Genomic DNA, 19,337 nt, shown 5'->3' on the forward strand with positions numbered 1-19,337 from the left:
CGTGCTAAAATGTATGCTGATAAAAGGAAGCAACCTGATGTCGCTCTATGTAGCGTTCGAGGGCACGACACGCGAGCAGAGGGCTCAAAGGTGTGCTTGCGCAAGGCATTCAACAAGCATGGTTCATTAGAGGTCGTCATGCCCGAGGTGGCGTGCATCGGCTCCCTCTTGTTGAGGGGCCGAGCTGCTTAGTCTGTTTCGATCCCTCTCCTCCCTTTCTCGTTCCCCGATTTGTGGTACCCGGGAGTTGTCACCCCTCCCACCTCCTCCTGGGGAGGGCAAAGGGCAACCGAAACATTGTGTTTCTCCCATCGTGGGTCTCTCATTCGGGTGGCAGCCAGTGGAGTCCCGTGTGGCAGCGATTAGAGGTCTTTGAAAGGGCAAGGCTTCCTTGGACAGCTTGGTGTCTCATCGGAGGTTCCATCTAGATATGACTACGTCCTCAATGGTGGAGTTCTGTGTAACCGTTGGCTTCTTTTTGGTGGATGGCCCCTAGGCTGCCAATGATGGAGCGTTCGGGCTCCCCCTTGACGAAGTTAAGTGTCAAGGTGTATGTTGCGTTTATGCTACTCTATTATGTTGACATCCATACTTTGTTGGGTCACCATCTAGTTGTTTTGTGCAACAGTCGGCTTCTTTTTGGTGGATGGCTCCTAGGCCGTCAGTGATGGAGCGTTCAGGCTCCCCCATTGTCGAAGTTAAGTGTCAAGGTGTATGTTGGGCTTATGGTACTCTATTATGTTGACATCCATAGTTTGTAGGGTCACCATCTAGTTGCTTGGGAGGGGTCCAACTCAGTGGCAACTTGCTGCCTTTGGAAGCCAAGCTGGCTCATGTGGTTTCCTATGTACTATCGATATAGAGCCAATGCATGTGGATTGGAGAGTTACGATCAGACACCTTGTGAACTGGTGACGTCCTTGCTCGTTATGAGCAGGACTATTTTTGTCATTCTTTGTGGAAATTTTAATTTATCCACGCAGACCGTGTATTGCCAAAAAAAAAAAAAGAAGCCTTGTGACAAAGGTCTCGGACTCTTTAGTGATCATAAATCTGATTCACGATGCACATGATGCAAAGTGCACACAGCACACGTTGGAAGACACGTACGAGTGCGGTGGAACGGGCCGTTTGAGGTTTGAAAATTTTGTGAGGTCCACTCCCACTCTCTGCTGTGTCTCCTCTCTTCAAGTTCTGTGTGATCCCCTCCCAATTTCGTTTGTCCAACCTTCTCCTGTTTGGACTTCCTCGTCTTCGACGTTTCAAACCTTCCTTCACTGGGCGCGCGTTAGGGTGTCTGACGATCCCTGCGGCATGAGCTCTTTTTTTTTGGAGCTTAACAACACAGGCACCCATTAGGGTTTCTTTCTCCACAGCAGGAGTGGTGCGCTTTCCTGTGATATAAGCCTGGTTAGCCTGTCAAAAATCAGGCACGTCATCGCTTGTTGCTATCAAGTAAAACGAAGAAAACAGAATTTGGGCGTTGATGCAGGTTCTCCGGCAATTTGCCCATAACCTCTTGCATTTGGAAGGGAGGATTTGCAGTTATGGCAGTTTGATGAAGTTCCTGCAGCAGCCCTTCGATGTGGTATTGCTGCTTGTAGAAGCTTTCTCTGCATTGATGGATGATTCGAATGTGACTCGAATGTGACGTTGGTCCCTTCACAACGGCATTCCCGAACTCAGCAGAAAGGAGCAGAAAAAGATTAATCCATTATCCTGCTAAACTTGTGCAAGTATAGAACTCCTCCTGTGCTGTAACAAATTTTCAGCCCTTCTGGAAAGTCAAGCAAGCGCATTGAGGGTCAGTACAAGTTTGAGGATTCTAGTGATTTCAGATTAGCCTGTTCAGAGCTCATTGTAGCTTCCTGCTTGTTGGGGCACGGGCAGTAGATGGTTTAGAGTCAGACTGACGTCAAGTCAAGTTCTTTGTATCGTGGCTATCCAGATCAGTGTGGGTTGCGTTTTTGTATCAGGACCTCCACCATTGCCTGTCTTCATTACCTGTTCACTCTTATAATCATCCAAGAGGGCAGTCCTCTATTTGAAGTTGTCCTCTTGTTTCAGTTATCTTGGGCAAATCATCACCAGCTCATTGTCGGCTCCACCATATTGTAGTTATTGTCATCCTCATGTCATAAGTATCACCTTTTTAACATACACTTTCATTGTTGCAGAACTTCATAAGCTATCACCTCTTAATTCGATAAGTCTTGATAGTTTTGTTTTCTCAGCCCAGTCAATATTTTACCCTTCTCCAACAATTGTTTTTACAAAGAGCTTATTCTTTTTGGTGGGGGCACCCTCTTGCTCCACCAGGGATTTTGATCTGGAATTGCCATTATTTTATGTTCGCTTGGCATGTGTTAGCACGTGTTAGCACATGGAGTGATCATGTCTTGCAATTAACTAGTACCCTGGAAGAGCTTAGAGGCAACGAAGTCTGGAAACATATGCTGAACGAAGCAATCCAGAAATGTCTGGAGTCAACTCCAGGAAAGCTTGTTCTATAGAGGATAAGAAGCCAGTTCCCTCGTGCTCTTCTTTTTCAGATTGCAGTGACAATGCTGTTTACAGCCTACCTCCTGTTCAAGGGTAAGTCTTTACGAGTCTCTCAATCCTGAATTAACCTTTATGGTGTTTGCTAGATTTTGTGACTGAGGTTATTTTATGCAACAGACGTACTGGGGGTCCCAAAAGAAAGTCATCGAAAGGTGGATGGACAGCCCAAGAGGTAGGTGCACATAACATCTTAGAATTTGTGCTACTATACTATGGCAGATTTTGTAACCTCTGTATTATGTAAACATACTTGGCGTAAAATTTGTCTTACATCTGAGAAGTCTTTATTTGGCTGCACCCTAGGATGAAACTTTGAGAAGAGCAGTACAGCAATATAATGGCAAAAATTGGAAGAAGATAGGTATTTTCATTGAGGAACTGGATCTTCTCCCTAGATATATGCTACTATTGTTGATGCTGTTTTGTGTTGGCAAATTCAGCGCAATATTTTTCTGATCGAACGGATGTACAGTGCCTTCACCGTTGGCAGAAGGTTTTGAATCCAGACCTTGTAAAAGGTCCTTGGACAAAAGAGGTGCTAATTTTCACTTCTTGAAAGTGCATGCATGTGCATACATGCAGGCAACAGTTTCTGATAAAGGTTCTGGCTTTTGTGCATAGGAAGATGAAAGGATAGTTGAGCTTGTAAGTAAAATAGGGGCAAAAAAATGGTCATTAATTGCTCAGTCATTGCCAGGTCGAATTGGAAAGCAATGCAGAGAAAGGTGTATGCTTGTTGATGGTTTTGTTTGTGTTTATTTGATGATATAACTTATTAAACTAAGAATGCGAATTGTTTTGGTCCAGATGGCACAATCATCTGGATCCTGGTATTAAAAGAGATGCATGGACTCAGGACGAAGAATTAAGATTGATTCAAGCACATCAACTTCATGGCAACAGATGGGCTGAGATATCAAAGAGCTTGCCTGGAAGGTACTATGACTTTATAAAGGTACTGTTATCTTTCATCAACAGTTAAGTTCCATGTATTGAACTTCCTTATGCGATACCTGTCAGGACTGATAATGCCATTAAGAATCACTGGAACAGCTCTATCAAGAAGAAACTTGAATTGAATGGCTTTGTGAGCACTCCAGATGAGTCGGAGCAGGCTAGTGTGCAGATTGGCAGTAGTCTCGTCTCTTCTTTGCAAGAGGAGACAACACAGGCTCTAGACGAGGAACTTGTTAACAGGCCCATTGCTTCAATTAGGTGCTCGCAAGCAGATGCCACTGCCAACCATTCAAGGTTTCATGCTGATCATGTGAGATCACATGTTAGCTTGAAATCAGCAAGTTATCTGCAACTACCAAAGGTTTTGCAGCTGCCAAATTTTTCTGAACAGTTTCGAGCATTTGGTGATGCTATGGGTGAAGTGGTAACTTGCTCGCAAAATGATGAATCTCAGGCATTATCTGCAGATGTAGTGGATCTAGAAGAATTTATGCCGGAGGCAGCAGCAGCAGTGTCTACCTCGCTTGAGCCTGATAAACATGCATATTCTGAACATCCCGTGCCGTTGTTGCCAATATACGAAGGACCCTTAAAGCGCCACTTAAACAATGAGAATGATCCCTTGTCAAGAACTATTCCTTCCACCTGTGCGGCTTCCTCTCTGAGAGGGTGGAATGGGTTCTTCTTGCATGATGGGTGCGCTGAAATGTCTGCCGACTGTCTACAGCTCATGGACATTCCTACTATGCAGGATTACAGGGATGTGAAGTCCAGGCTACTTGTAGATGGGCACTTAGAAGATGGTTCTCAAGAACTGGAAGAACTTTCAGGTGCTGTTCTGCTTCAGGAACTCCTGGGTCAGGGTGAGCCGATTGATGCCATTACCAATCCAGTCAGTCAGGATACCATGGATGTACCTCTACCCCAAATAGAATCGGAGTCAGAGTCTCTTTTTTACGAACCTCCAAAATTTCCAAGGTTAGATCTACTATTTGCCAATTATGACTTGCTAAACTCTGGCACTGTCCAACAGCAAGCATACAGTCCGCTTGGTGTCAGGCAAATGTTCATGTCAGCAACAGGCTCGTTCACTCCACTGAATTGCCCATGGGATAGTGAAAGTTATGAGAGTAGTCCCCAGGCGATTTTGAGGAGTGCAGCAAAAAGCTTTGGCAGTACGCCCTCAATAGTACGTAAGCGGCAGCGAGAAGCAGTAACTCCCCTACAGCAACCTGCCTTCAGTGGAGGGCTTGATTCTGGACAGGCAGGGTTAGTCAAGTCAGGACCTTCTATTTTGTCTGGTACAAGAGAGCTATCTTGGACTCCACTCTTAAAAAGTTCTTCTTTCGATGATGAAGGAAGATCTGGATTGTGTTCGGCTGTCAAACTATCGGCTGAAAGATCCTTACATGTGTCTCCAGCTTATTGCTTGAAGACGAAAGTTCCTCTCTCTCTCAAGTTTGATGGCAACCAGTTTGGACTTGCATCTCCAGGCGTTCAAAGTTGTTTGCAAGTTCTAGCAGACTGTGAGAAAAGAGGTTCTCCAAAATGTGATAAGCCAGACATCTGGCAGGAGATCGGACAGGATAGAGCGAGGTCAGAGGATGCCCGAGGAAGCAAGGAGAAGTCAATCAGGAGTGCAAGGGACGAGAAGAGGAGAGAGGTACAAAAAATCTTCTAATGAAAGTTAGCTTATGTGTGATAGTTCTCATGATTTTGCAGTTATTATTTACTTTTCAGTCTTGGAACCTGTTCTGCTAAGCAAAAGCTTTTCTGCTGATTGGCCTTATTGGAAAGCTTGGTTGTAAACATGTTGGCCACCCCATCCCAAAATACCATTTAGCCTAGCTCCTCTAATTAAATGGTGTGCATTTTATAGGATTTTCTTGCGTATAGAGCTGAAGATGCTTTGGGAGTCATGCAATGTTTGAGCAGACAGGCTGCGAGTGCTTATATGGAGGCTGAAGAGATTTTGTCCAGTCTGAGCACTGAACAAAGATTGTCACAATCAATGGCTGCTGTCCTAGATGAAGGGAAAGAGAACATTCTATCAGCTGGGGATCATGGAAATGATTGGTTTTCAGTCTCTCCCGGATGCACACTGGTATGCTTGGTTCTCTTCAAAATTTTCTGGTTGCTGGATGTATTATCACTTTGTTCCAAGAGGCTGCAAGTGTTTTGTAGGACAATGAATTTTAACGTTTGTAGGACAATAAATCCTTTCGCTACATTTGGTCAGCTTATGCTCTCTCTCTCTCTCTCTCTCTCTCTCTCTCTCTCTCTCTCTCTCTATGGAGCTGAGATTTGGGGACCTTCATTGGACCATCATGGGAGGACAGGCCGAAGTGATGGATGGGGGGACATGGAGAAGCCTCTTGTCTCTGTGATCTCGCGTCTCATTAGGGCCAAGACTTCAGTACCACGTGCTATTATACGAGCAGAGCTAGCTGCCTCCCCACTGGTGGTTGAGGCGCTCACAAGATCGGTCTCCTTCATACACCGCATGTGGGAACTCCCCAGAGACAGATATGCACGCCTTGCACTTGAGTCCTCTCGACAGTTAGCCGTGCAGGGAGATACAACATGCTGGTATGGGGAGATGACGTCATGGTTTCAGGCGCATGGGTTCAACATAGACAGATTGCATCCTTTCCAGTACTCACTGGACGCGCCTTCTCTGACTCTTACACAGTCCGAGATCACCAGGCTCATTCGCCAGGACTTGACCCAGCTAGACACCAAGAGGACATGGATACAGCCAGTACAGGAGCTAGGCACGAAGATGGCTTTCTACAGAGAGCATCTCCTCCAGCTTACGGAGGATGGTTTTGTGACTAGGCCCAGATACATGGACACTCACCTATCTCATGGGGTACGATGTGCTATTGGCCAGATACGCACATCTTCACACCAGCTGCGGATCGAGACTGGGAGATACACGGAGTACCAGCAGAGGGCAGGACATGCCCCCTGTGTGACATCGAGCTTGAGACAGAGTTGCACTACACATGCCACTGCCCCGTCTACTACGAGATACGAGGCCGCTTCCATTGCTTGTTCAGAGAGGGCTTTGGACCATTCTCTAGAATCATGCGGTACAAGGATTAGAGATGCCTGGGTTTGTTTTTGCTCGAGCTGCGAAGACACAGAGAGAGCTTGATGAGAGGAAAGATTAGCCAGTCTCAGAGACAGATCACAGACTTCTTTAGAGCTGCCCACTGGACACCCGGAGGAGTTACTACCTCAGCAGAGCTTGTCGCTTTACACTAGAGACTTACTGATCGAACGAGCTACTGAGCTGGGGAGATCCAGACGCCCACGACTACGGAGGACTACACAACAATGACAGAGGCTGCATCAGAGGATCCAGGTCACTTTGGTTCGACATGCACCACGCTCGGTCAGACTACTACCATGGAGGAGATTGATGAGATCCGCCAGCGACCGATGCTGGATCATAGGAGCGATCGATGCTGGATCTCCTATGATCTACCTATCCTAGCTAGCTGTTTTAGCTGCTTAGTCCACACCCACCAGTCTAGGATTCCATAATATTTTATTTTGTCATTTTGTCATCTTGTTACTTTGACTTTGTATCAGATCCACCACATTGTAACTTTCTGGTCTCATAGGTCACTTTGGCCTTTTGAAGACGTTAATAACATTTCATTTCTCTCTCTCAAAGTGGCGGCGTGGAACTGTAATGGATCCATGCGTCTTGATGTGGGTGCTTTTGAGGATAGCTTTACTGGAAGAGACATCATCTTTTACTTTGAGACACACCAAGCCCCTGGGCAATCCATGCCTCACATCAGTGGATACAGATGGGAGACAGCTTACAGACAAGAGACACTCAGAGCACAGAGGACGAGGCTCGGGGGGAGTGGCAGTGTTATTTAGAGAGGATTTGCAGCCATTGATACATATAGCCGGCAGGGATGAGCAGGCTAGGTACATGTGGGTGAGATTAAAAGCAGAGACAAGCAGATATCTCTACATTGCTATTTGCTACTTTCCCCCCAGTATGTCGGTCTATGCATCACCCAGAGGACAGTCCCCCTTTTCTATTTTGGATGATGACATATGGGAGCTCTCTAGAGATGGTGACATTATCATTCTAGGGGACTTCAATGCTAGGACTGCCCATCACCGGATAGTGTTTTATGATACTTCAGAGGAGATGCTGAGAGAGCTAGATGTTGTAGAGACGGGCCTGTCCAAACTATCACACGATGCGGAATTGATTGAGTATAGGCGATACCTGATAGACATGGGCAGTGGGCACCGCACATGGACTGGCCATCTTGAATGGCCTACAGAGGTTTCCTGCTTCGGGAGGCTTCACATGCTTCCCACACAGACATGGAGCCAGCACAGTGGACTATGTCATGGCACAACCGAGCCTCATCTCTAGTATCCAGGACCTTATGGTTGGACCCAGACCTGTTGGTGTGGCAGTGGATCATGCTCTTGTATTGCTGACCATTTCTTTTCAGTTTAGTGTAGCACACAGGCTACGGGCAACAGCCCCTACTCGCTACACCTTCACGCGGGAGACGGACGATGTATACATAGATGGGATCTACAGACGCTTGTGCACAGAGGAGCCTGGGAGACCTGTGGAGGAGCTTACTACTATACTGACACAGACACTACATGATGCAGCAGCAGAGGCATACCCACATACCCAGCCTGAGCTGAGACGCCGTTCGGGGAGCATGCCCCAGAACAGTTGGTATGATGAGGAATGCCGGGACACTAGAGCTAGACTTAAGAGGGAGGTGCTTTTGGGGGACATCACTCATAGGCAGTCACAGATTGACTTCCGACGCCTAGTGTGACGGAAGAAGAGGGCATTTTTGGCTGGCCTAGAGCAAGATCTATACCAGCTATTCTTGAGTCAGGACTCACGTGATGCGTGGAGGCTCTTTCATGAGCACCCCCCCCCCCCCCTTGCCATCACTTCTACAGAGGCTTGGGGCCAGTATGCATCATCTTCGTACACAGTTCCTGAGCAGCCCCCCCTTCCCGACCCCCCCGATCCATGCCCACACACGTGTTTTTTTCACCGTTGAGATGGTGAGGAAGGCCTTTGACAGGATGAGGGTTGGGAGAGCATATGATCATGATGGCTTAGTGGCTGAGCATTTCATGCATGCCAGAGATTTACTAGTAGAGCTCCTGGCAGTTATGTTTAACCGTGCCATGTGTTAGGGCTTGCCTGATATCTGGAGCCTATCTACTATTATACCTATCTTCAAGTCGGGAGACCCTATGGAGCCTGGGAACTATTGCACTATCATGATTGGACACACATTGGCACGGTTGTACGCATCTATTCTTGAGCAGCAGCTGAGTAGATGGGTAGAGAGGGAGGGGATGCGCGCAGCCAGGCAGGCAAGTTTCAAGAGGGGTTTTTCTACTCATGACCATATCTTGACACTCAGAGCCATCATTGAGGAGGGCAGATCGCGTGGGAGACGGATCTATTGCAGCTTTGTGGATTTCCGTAAAGCATTTGACACAGTGCCCAGAGCTAGATTGATGCGCAGATTAAAGCAGATGGGAGTACCCACAAAGCTCATTTGGGGGGTCATGGCATTATACAGGTCAATAGTGGGGCATGTACGCACCCCAGAGGGTCTATCCACACCGGTTTACTCCACTATTGGGGTGAAGTAGGGCTGCCCGCTCTCTCCTACTCTATTTGGTATGTATGTAGATGAGGTTTCTGACTACATTGAGAGAGATGGTGATAGAGGTGCACAGCTGGCAGGGACATGGATTCCACTATTGTTATATGCTGATGATATTGATTTGATCTCTGACTCTCTGGAGGGGATGCCAGGACATGCCCCCTGTGGACACACATTGGTACGGTTGTACGCATCTATTCTTGAGCAGCAACTGAGTAGATGGGCAGAGAGGGAGGGGATGCGCGCAGCCAGGCAGGCAAGTTTCAGGAGGGGTTTTTCTACTCTTGACCATATCTTGACACTCAGAGCCATCATTGAGGAGGGCAGATCTCGTGGGAGACGGATCTATTGCAGCTTTGTGGATTTTCGTAAAGCATTTGACACAGTGCCCAGAGCTAGATTGATGCGCAGATTACAGCAGATGGGAGTACCCACAGAGCTCATTTGGGGGGTCATGGCATTATACAGGTCAATAGTGGGGCATGTACGCACCCCAAAGGGTCTATCCACACCGGTTTACTCCACTATTGGGGTGAAGCAGGGCTGCCCGCTCTCTCCTACTCTATTTGGTATGTATGTAGATGAGGTTTCTGACTACATTGAGAGAGATGGTGATAGAGGTGCACAACTGGCAGGGACATGGATTCCACTATTGTTATATGCTGATGATATTGATTTGATCTCTGACTCTCTGGAGGGGATGCCAGGACATGCCCCCTATGTGACATCGAGCCTGAGACAGAGTTGCACTACACATGCCATTGCCCTGTCTACTACGAGATACAAGGCCGCTTCCATTGCTTGTTCAAAGAGGGCTTTGGACCATTCTCTAGAGTCATGCGGTACGAGGATCAAAGATGCTTGGGTTTGTTTTTGCTCGAGCTGCGCAGACACGGAGAGAACCTGATGAGAGGAGAGACTAGCCAGTCTCAGAGACAGATCACAAACTTCTTTATAGCTGCCACTGGACACCTGGAGGAGTTACTACCACAGCAGAGCTCGTCGCTTTACACTAGAGGCATACTGATCGACCGAGTGACTGAGTTGGGGAGATCCAGACGCCCACGACTACGGAGGACTACACAGCATCGACAGAGGCTGCATCAGAGGATCTGGGTCACTTTGGCTCGACATGCACGACACCCGGTCAGACTACTGACCATGGAGGAGATTGATGAGATCCGCCAGCGACCGATGCTGGATCTCCTGTGATCTAGCTATCCCAGCTAGCTGTTTTAGCTGCTTAGTCCACACCCAGCAGTCTAGGATTCCATAGTATTTTATTTTGTCATTTTGTCATCTTGTTACTCTGACTTCGTATCAGATCCATCACATTGTAACTTTCTGGACTCATAGGTCACTTTGGCCTTTTGAAGACGTTAATATAACATTTCATTTCATTTCATTTCTCTCTCTCTCTCTCTCTCTCTCTCTCTCTCTCTCTCTCTCCTCTTTCACGAGCATTCCCCCCCTCCTTCCATTACTTCTACAGAGGCTTGGGGCCAGTATGCAACATCTCCGTACACAGTTCATGGACAGCCACCTCTTCTCGATCCCCTCGAGCCATGCCCACACACGTGTTCTTTTTTCACCGCTAAGATGGTGAAGAAGGCCATTGATAGGATGAGAACTGGGAGAGCATATGATCACGATGGCTTAGTCGCAGAGCATTTTATACATGCCAGGGACTTGCTCGCAGAGCTTCTAGCAATGATGTTCAACCGTGCCATCTGTGAGGGCCTGCCTGAGACTTGGAGTCTATGTACTATTGTATCCATCTTCAAGCCAAGAGACCCGATGGAGCTTGGGAACTATCGCACTATCTTGATTGGACACACATTGGCACGATTGTACGCATCCATTCTCGAGCAGCAACTGAGTAGATGGGCAGAGAGGGAGGGCGGAGGGCATACGTGCAACCGGGCAAGCAGGGTTCATGAGAGGTTTCTCTACTCTTGACCACATTCTGACACTAAGAGCCATTATTGAGGAGGGTAGATCACATGGGAGACGGATCTATTGTAGTTTTGTGGATTTCCGCAAAGCTTTTGACACAGTGCCTAGAGCTAGATTGATGCGCATACTACGGGAGATGGGAGTACCCACAGAGCTGGTTTGGGGAATCATGGCATCATACATATTAGTAGTGGGACATGTACGCACTCTAGAAGGGCTATCTACATTGGTTCACTCCACTATCGCCATAGGTTTCGCTATTTCTTTTTATATTAATCTTTGAGCAAAGTACAACTCTCGCGGGTGCTCGCTCTCAGACTCTGCTTACAGATGCTCTATAGAGTAAGCCCCCTTGGGTCCAATTTAAAGGTTACAAGTGTCACCAGCGTGTGACTACTATCTATCCTTTTTGTTGATTTCTTTCTTATTATCTATTTACTTTCACTTTTTGGAAACACCCCTAGGGAAATCTAACTGCCCTGCATTGCATAGCTAGTGTGGAACTGTCCAGAGGGAGTCCAGGCCTGAGGGCAAGAGAGCACTAAGGTTGGACAAGGACTATTGTTAGCCAAACTGGGGTCATTGACGAGCCAAAGTGGAATCCTTTGCTACAGAGACTACATTTCAGTTATGGGTGTGGCTGCAGTGTACAAAGAGGGTTAGATGACCTAGAAAGATACAATGGCAGCATCTCCTAAAATTTAGGGAACTGCTATTTTGGGACCTGAAAATGTCTTCGCGTCATTACGTGCAGTTTGACATGGGGATCATTTTGTTACTCTGTGGCCAAGTCAACAGAGGCTGCAGGTGAGATATTTTTAGACCCGAGGGTCTAAAGCGGGAAAATGCACAAATGAGTGACACTTGGCACTCTGAGGCCAGTTTACTACTTATAGAGAAGGCAAAAACGTGATTTTCAGCTGTGAGCTCATTTTCAAGTTTCCTGTCACAGGTTAAGAGCTATGGAGTGCTTACTTTCCCTTCTATGTATAGTGCGGTGCCAGGAGTGATGCATTGCACGCTACGCACTGCCCTCTCTCTCCCCTATGGCAGTATGTTATGCCCCTCTAGTGGGCTTTTCAATTGACCAATGTACAGTTGTGTGGGTTCATGTGCGATTGCCGAGGCAAGAGCCTCTTGCACAAGTACTGGATGAGCTAGCGGCTAATCCCCCGCAGGTATAGGTGAATTCGGAGAGGTTTCACGCCAGAAATCTCGTCCAATTCAAAGGACATGTAGCCCTATAGATGTGGGAGCTTGAGGACTTGCTACGGATGCGACCGGCACGCGAAACGGAGCCCGAAACAGTAAATTACAGCCTGCTGTGTATTTTTGCAGGTTTAGGGTTTTGGCCCTAAACGGTCCCTAATACCCCCAGGAGGTTTGGGGACACGAGGGGACCGCTATACAGGTGATTTGGCGCATTTTCGGGGCTGAAAACAGAGAATTCAGCAAGCTGCAGATTCTCGCGAGGTTTTGCAAAGTGCCCGTATGCGTCGGGAAAGTCGTTCAATGCGTGGGAATACTGACTGTGAAGGGTCCTAGTGCAGTTATGTTGCTGAAATCGGGCCGGAACAGTTGAAATTCAGCCAAGCTTGTGCGGGGCAGCCTATAGGGAACCACAACGTTTATTCCCTCTTTTAAACAATAAAGAAATACCGAAAGGGGCGCCTAAGTTAGGGGCCAATCTGGTGTCGGTCTTCTCATACAGGTGCATTCTAGCAGCCTGTATCCCTTTCCCCCGTGTTGTGTCTTGAAAGTACAGGTAGAATAGACGACTAATAATGGGTGAAAGCTAAATCAAGGTTTGAAGTAAAGTCTACCGCTCTTTTTGGATTGAACAGGCCGGTTACATGGTTCCATCGACGGGATTAAATCAGTTTTTCCCATAGAAGTGAGCCTTGGTCAGTTTGGGCTTGAAGACACAGTGGATCATAGACGAGACACAGGGAATTGCAATTATGGCTGACAGACCAGATGATGTGATTGAAGAGGTTTCCTCTTCACAGGGTCAACACACATGAAGTGGGTGAGTCTTCAAGACCACCACAGACGGATGATGATATATTTAAGACCCAGTTGGCTGCTGCTGTGGCTATGTTCACACAAGTAATGCAGAACTCGAGGTTTTTAGCCTTTCTGCAACCTCCTCTTCCATCTCAGCAAGTTGGGTCACTGGATCATATTCAAAAGCCTGTTAACGCTCGAGCACAGGTGATCCATACTGCAGAGTCAATGGAAACACCTGTACACTTCACGGAGAACATGCAGTCTCGACAACCTGTGCCTAAGGTGCAAGAACAGGTGGCTGAGATGCTAGTCTTTCAAGCTGTACCAGTTCAGCCCGCCACCTTTCAGCAGCCTATAGCTGGTTCTAATGGGCAGGGAAGCAACCTACAGCCTATGCAACATGTCTTCTCACCACCTTCAGTACACCCTGGCTATTTTGGAGGTGGATCGCATGGCTGGTCATGCACCTGGAAATCAGTTTTACACGCCAGGAAGTGTTTGGGGGTGCTCAAACGATGATGCCTAACCCCATGTATGGTGTCACGGGCATGCTACCAGGGTTTCAAAGCACTCAGGGCCAATTTGGGATGCCACATGCAAATTTTGGTATGGCTGGAATTACAAATCAGCAGCCAAATATGGCATTTCCAGGTCAACTTAATTGCGGTCAGGGAACACAAATGAACCCTAACAGTGTTCCTATGTTTCAGTCACTTCCATATGACAACTTAATGCCGTTGGAGAGGCCAACTCCGTACAAAGAAGGTGTGGCAAAGGTTTGATGAGAGGAAGAAGGCTCTCTCATTCCTCTAGCAGTTTGACAAGGCCTATGCAGGGGGGAACTTTACAGAGGCTTCAAAGGTCCGTAAGGCAGCCACTTTCTTGACAAGGAATGCGGGACAATGGTGGACAACTTTATTGCTTTAAGGGCAAGCTCCGTCCACATGGATTTACTTCAAGCAGATTTTTGCAAGAGCATGGTTATCTGATGACTTTGAAGCAGATGTCATGACAGAATGGCACCAGCTTAATGCTGCCACTTGCAAGAATCTGGATGACTACAATTGGAAGTTTTGGAAAGCTCTACTTCCAGTAACTTCCTATAGGTTTGTGCCATTGATAGAACAGATTGAAAAATATTATTGTGGCCTACCCAAAGGATTGAGAAAGTACTGCACGAAGACCAAAGTCACTACTTTGACGCAGCTCATCGAGGTAGCAAACACTGACAATGGTTTGCTCAAGGGAGAAGATTGTGAATTCAATACTGGTCAAGGAAGGATCAGCCAAGAAAAATTCAGCGAAGAAGCATGTTCCCAATGAGGCTCCAAAAGGGACTCAGGAGCCAGTCAACGCAGGGAAAGGCAAAGCTTCGGCTGAATCAGAAAAGGGACCAACGAAGAAATAGAAAAGACGTTTTCCTCGCAAGTCGGAAGAGCAAAAGAAGGTCCTGAGGTCAGAGAACAAATGCTTCATCTGTGAGCAGCCTGGCCACATTGCTTACAATTGTCCTACAAAGAAAAGGCGAGCTGATTCTGAAGACAAGGAGGACAGGAAAGGAAAGAAGCCCATGGCTGGTCTAGTGCCAGATATGGTGGGCGACAAGCCAAATTCAGATGCAAGTGAGCTTTGCAGAGCATGGGGAAAGGTCAGGGATCAAACAGTGCTTATCTTCTTTGATCCAGGTGCCAAAGCCAATTTCATTTCCCTAGAATTGGCTTCAAAGTTGGGAATCAGATCTGAAGAGATGGGGTATACAGCAGAGGCAGGTTTGGCATGTCTTGGCCATACAGAGGCTGTGACACCCATCATCGGAAAGTTGCGCCTACATATCCAGTCCTATGTAGACGCTGAAGAATTTTACATCATGCCACTGGACGGATGTGATGTGTTGTTAGGTATTCCTTGGTTGTTTCGTGTACAGGGAATCATGGATGCCTACAACAAAAAGATCACTGTACAAAGCATGTGAAAGACTCACATTCTGGATGTAAAGCTTAAAGGGGAGTCTATTCCCACTGTATCAGCTTCTGCTATTACTTCTGTAATGAAAAAGCATCTTTCTGTGTACTTGGTTTTTGCACGTGAAGTATCAGATTGTGATGAATCAAATCTATCTGTGCTAGATAAAGAAAGGTCAATGTTTTTACAACAGTATAGTGATTGTTTTCCCGATTCATTACCGTCTAAATTACCGCCAGAGAGACCCGAGGACCATGCGATAGATTTGGTGCCAGGCAGTAGCCCACCAAATAAGCCTCCGTAGAGGGTTAGTGCGGCTCGACAGAAAGAGATAACGGGCCAAGTACAAGAGTTGTTAGAAAAGGGGTTGATTCAGCCCAGTTCATCCCCATTCTGTTCTCCAGTGTTGTTGGTGCAGAAAAAGGATGGCTCATGGCGTATGTGCATCGACTACTGTGCACTGAACAAGAATACCATCAAGAATAGGTTCCCTATACCTAGAATTGATGACATTCTGGACAAATTAGAAGGAGCAGCTATGTTTAGCAGGATAGATCTAAAGAGTGGGTACCATCAGATCCGCATTAGATCAGAGGATGTGCACAAGACTGCTTTTAGAACAACGTTTGGCCTTTACGAATTTTTAGTGATGCCCTTTGGTCTCACAAATGCTCCTGCTACGTTCGATACGATGATCGACATAATTTTCCGTCCACACCAGCAGTTTGTTGGTACATTCTTTGATGACATGATAGTCTACTCAAAGAATGAAGAGGAGCATAGGCATCACTTGGCCATTGTGTTCGAAGAGCTACGCAGTCATAGGTTGCTCATCATCGGCAATGTAGCTAGCAATCACATCTAGGTCCAATCGGGACCTCATCGATGTCCGATTGACTAACCCCTATTGCAACCATGTCTATTCGAGATCAATCAGACCAAAATGCTGCAATCATTTCGGCTATCAGTTCCTGCACTCACAAGAAGTCCAGAACAAATCAGTATCATAATCAGGAATTCCATTTCATAAAGTCATCCAGCAGAATACTGTCAGCTCTCAGTATCCCTGAAGCTCATAGAGACATGAGTGACTTTAGTATCAAAATCGAGGCATCTGTTGACAAAGGAGTGGAGTGACTCCCCTCTTGTGCATCCCACTGCACCAGATCTCCGGCCAAGCTGAATTCTGGGTTCTGTTTGGAGTAGACTATGCTAAACCAAAACATCGAGGTAAAGTTTCACAATCCGAGGAGTATCTGCTAGGTCCTCCTCCTCCATCCACTTCGCATTAAATGCAGGAAAGTTCTTGAACTTAACCAAGAACCGCCTTCGGACTTTACCTTTCTTCGTATCATTATGTGCCAAAATCTGTTCAGGAACAAGGATCTCCTCGTTTTCTTCCACTTTGGGTTGCTCATCAGGCTCCCCATCATCAGGCACATCACCCTTAACAGGTTTCAAGAGACTCACATGCAATGCATTGTGAATCCTCCAAGTATTTGACAGTTTCAATCGGAAGGAGACATCATTTATCTTGTCAGTAATCTGGAAAGGTCTGTAGTATCACATACTAAGCTTTGGAAAAAGCCTCTCCTTTCCCTTTTTCTTTCTTAGGCGTGCCTTCTCAAAAGTAAGAGCACCCAATCGTCCTCCTTCAGTTTCCAGTCGCGACGATGGCACCTATGGCTTCAGGCAATGATCAGTTGACTCCCTCTGCATTTGGAGATGCGGGCTGGGATCACAACGAAGATTCAGGCAGAGAGTATGGCCCGCCTTGGCCTACTTAGGCGGAGCGGCGAGAGATAGAGCGTCGCCAGTTGATCAGCGATGCAACAAAGATGATGCTCAATTTTGCCAAGGACCCGAAGATGGCAAAATATATGAACCAGACCTCTTTGAAAGAGGTACAGATGGAGTGGCAGAGAACCACAACACCACTCCCGAAACCTGCTCTCAAGAAACCTTCTGCCTCCAAGAAATATATGAAGAAGGAACTGGAGAACGTGGTTGATGCACGGATTGCTCAGCTTTTTGACACGCAAAAGAAAGCCAAAAAGCACGGCAAAAAGCAGAAGAAAGGCACTGACTTCCCGGGATATTTGGGTCGTCGGTTGACATTTGACAAGGCAAAGAAACGGAAGAAGCGTGTTCGATTTGAAGGAGTACCCAATTCTTCTTCTTCTTCTTCTGACAGTTCTTCTAGCTCCTCGGATTAGAGCGAAGAAGACAGAAAAAAAGCAAAAAGCGAAGCAAGACACAAAGCTTCGGAACGGGCAAGAAAAAGGCAAAGAAAGCTACATCTCGCCCAGAGACTGACAGTTCTACTAAGGACTCGTCTACAGACAGCTTAGATTCCGATGACGGAAAGTTTTATGCGAACAAGAAGAATTTTTACAAAGCCAACCAGTATGACTTTCTCGAAGATAAAAGTAAGAAAGTCCGAGAGTTTAAGGAAGGTGGCCACTCGATCAAGTTTGATACTTTTCAGGATACTCAGATGCTTCGAAGGCTTTGTCTTTTATACAGCAGTTTGACATCGCTTTCGTGGGAGGACGCTATTCAGAGCACTCCAAGATTCGGAGAGCTGCCTCTTACTCTAAGGGGAATGCTCGTACTTGCTGGTCCACGCTTCTATTAAGCAAGACTGTGCTAGTTACATGGCTGAAATTCAAGAGGCTTTTTATTTCTTTTTGGTTGACTCAAGAGTTTGAGCGAGATATACGAGCTGCTTGGAACCATCTCCGGATGACCAAGAGCGATACAGTGAATTCTTATTGTGAAAGATTCTGGAGCTCTTTTCTACCCGCCTCTTCATTCAAGAAGATCTCGTTCAGAGAACAGATTGAGCGGTTTACCTTGGGTCTACCTACAGAGATCTGAGATCACTGCTTGGAACAGAAGTCGGCTTCTATTCAGGAGTTGATGAGTCATGCGAAGCGGGGCTTTGCCATTCACTCTGGCAGTCTGACCTACCCCACAGATGAGGCCATGACACAACGAGCCGAACAGACTTCTGGGAATGAAAGTAGAATGAAAAAGAGCAACCCAGAGAACAAAAAAGGATGCACGACCCAAGCTTACTCCTGAGGAGAGAGCTCGCTTCATCAGAGAGGGGAAGTCCTTTGGATGCGGGGAACATGGACATATTTCTGCGAAGTGCCCTGATACGGCACAGAAAGAACAGCATGATAAAGACGACGACAGGTTTGAGAGTTCGAGAGCAGCTGAGGAATGTGGCAGAAAAGGCAGATAGAAAAGTAGAACTGGTACCCCATGGCGTGGGACTTGCACCGAATCAAATGAATGAAAGTACAAACTTTGCCGCTTTCGGGGCAAAGCGAAGGATTAGGAAGCTCTTTTGAAGGAGCCAAGGCCAACTTCTTTTCACTTGGAATTGGCGGCTCGATTTGGAACTACGCCCGACAGACTGACGCCACAGGCGGAGGTAGTTTGACTGGCACCCGGATGGGATGTTGCCATTACACCGAGCATTGGCAAACTTTGTTTGCAATGACAGGGGTGTTCAGGGCACGCGAGTGACGTTCTACTCGGGATCCCTTGGTACCACAAGAACTATGCCGTGGTTGACTACCGGGCCGAGAAAGCGACTTTGATAAATGAAGGGCTTAGAGATTGTACTTGATGAACTTCAGTTTTCTTACTCATTCTTTTGGGAGAACTGTACGATGGATAAAGGTTGAATATGTTTTGACCTGAAGAAAAGAACGCCAAGATTTTTTTTCTCCACGCTCATGCCGATTGCTTTTGAGAGGGCTTGAAGATCATACAATTGATCTGATATCTGGAAGCACGCCACCGAATCGGCCACCTTATTGTGTGAGCCGAGTACAGAATGAAAAGAGTATGAACTCAGTGAAAGACCTCTTGGAAAAGGGTCTTGTCCAGCCTAGTACTTCACCGTATTGCTCTCCAGTGTTGTGGGTTTTGAAGAAAGACGGATCTTGGAGAATGTGCATCGATTATAGCACTCTCAACGAAATCACCATCAAGAACAGATTTCCGATTCCTAGGATCGATGATATACTCGACAGGTTACAGGGATCCTCGTGCTTTAGCAGGATTGACTTGAAGAGTGGATATCATCAAATCAAGATAGCACCAGGAGATGTCTACAAGACAGCTTTTCGGACGACTTTTGGGTTATTTGAGTTTTTGGTGATGCCTTTTGGCTTA

At 46.7% G+C, this 19,337-nt stretch overlaps 1 protein-coding gene across 1 annotated transcript in view; it reads left to right on the forward strand.

The window, feature by feature from the left end:
- Positions 1-1,099: 1,099 nt before the first annotated feature.
- Positions 1,100-19,337, forward strand: part of LOC147425899 (transcription factor MYB3R-1-like) — a 31,915-nt gene continuing 13,677 nt past the window's right edge. The window contains exons 1-8 of the mRNA XM_086499163.1: positions 1,100-2,595; positions 2,680-2,734; positions 2,866-2,923; positions 3,003-3,097; positions 3,184-3,287; positions 3,370-3,498; positions 3,583-5,182; positions 5,399-5,623. Of these exons, the coding sequence (XP_086355289.1) occupies positions 2,477-2,595; positions 2,680-2,734; positions 2,866-2,923; positions 3,003-3,097; positions 3,184-3,287; positions 3,370-3,498; positions 3,583-5,182; positions 5,399-5,623 (2,385 nt within the window). The 5' untranslated portion in view covers positions 1,100-2,476. The remainder of the gene's footprint in view (positions 2,596-2,679; positions 2,735-2,865; positions 2,924-3,002; positions 3,098-3,183; positions 3,288-3,369; positions 3,499-3,582; positions 5,183-5,398; positions 5,624-19,337) is intronic.

This window comes from Adiantum capillus-veneris, chromosome 24 (genome assembly GCF_014529385.1).
Source record: "Adiantum capillus-veneris isolate H3 chromosome 24, ASM1452938v2, whole genome shotgun sequence".
Classification (NCBI taxonomy): Eukaryota; Viridiplantae; Streptophyta; class Polypodiopsida; order Polypodiales; family Pteridaceae; genus Adiantum; species Adiantum capillus-veneris.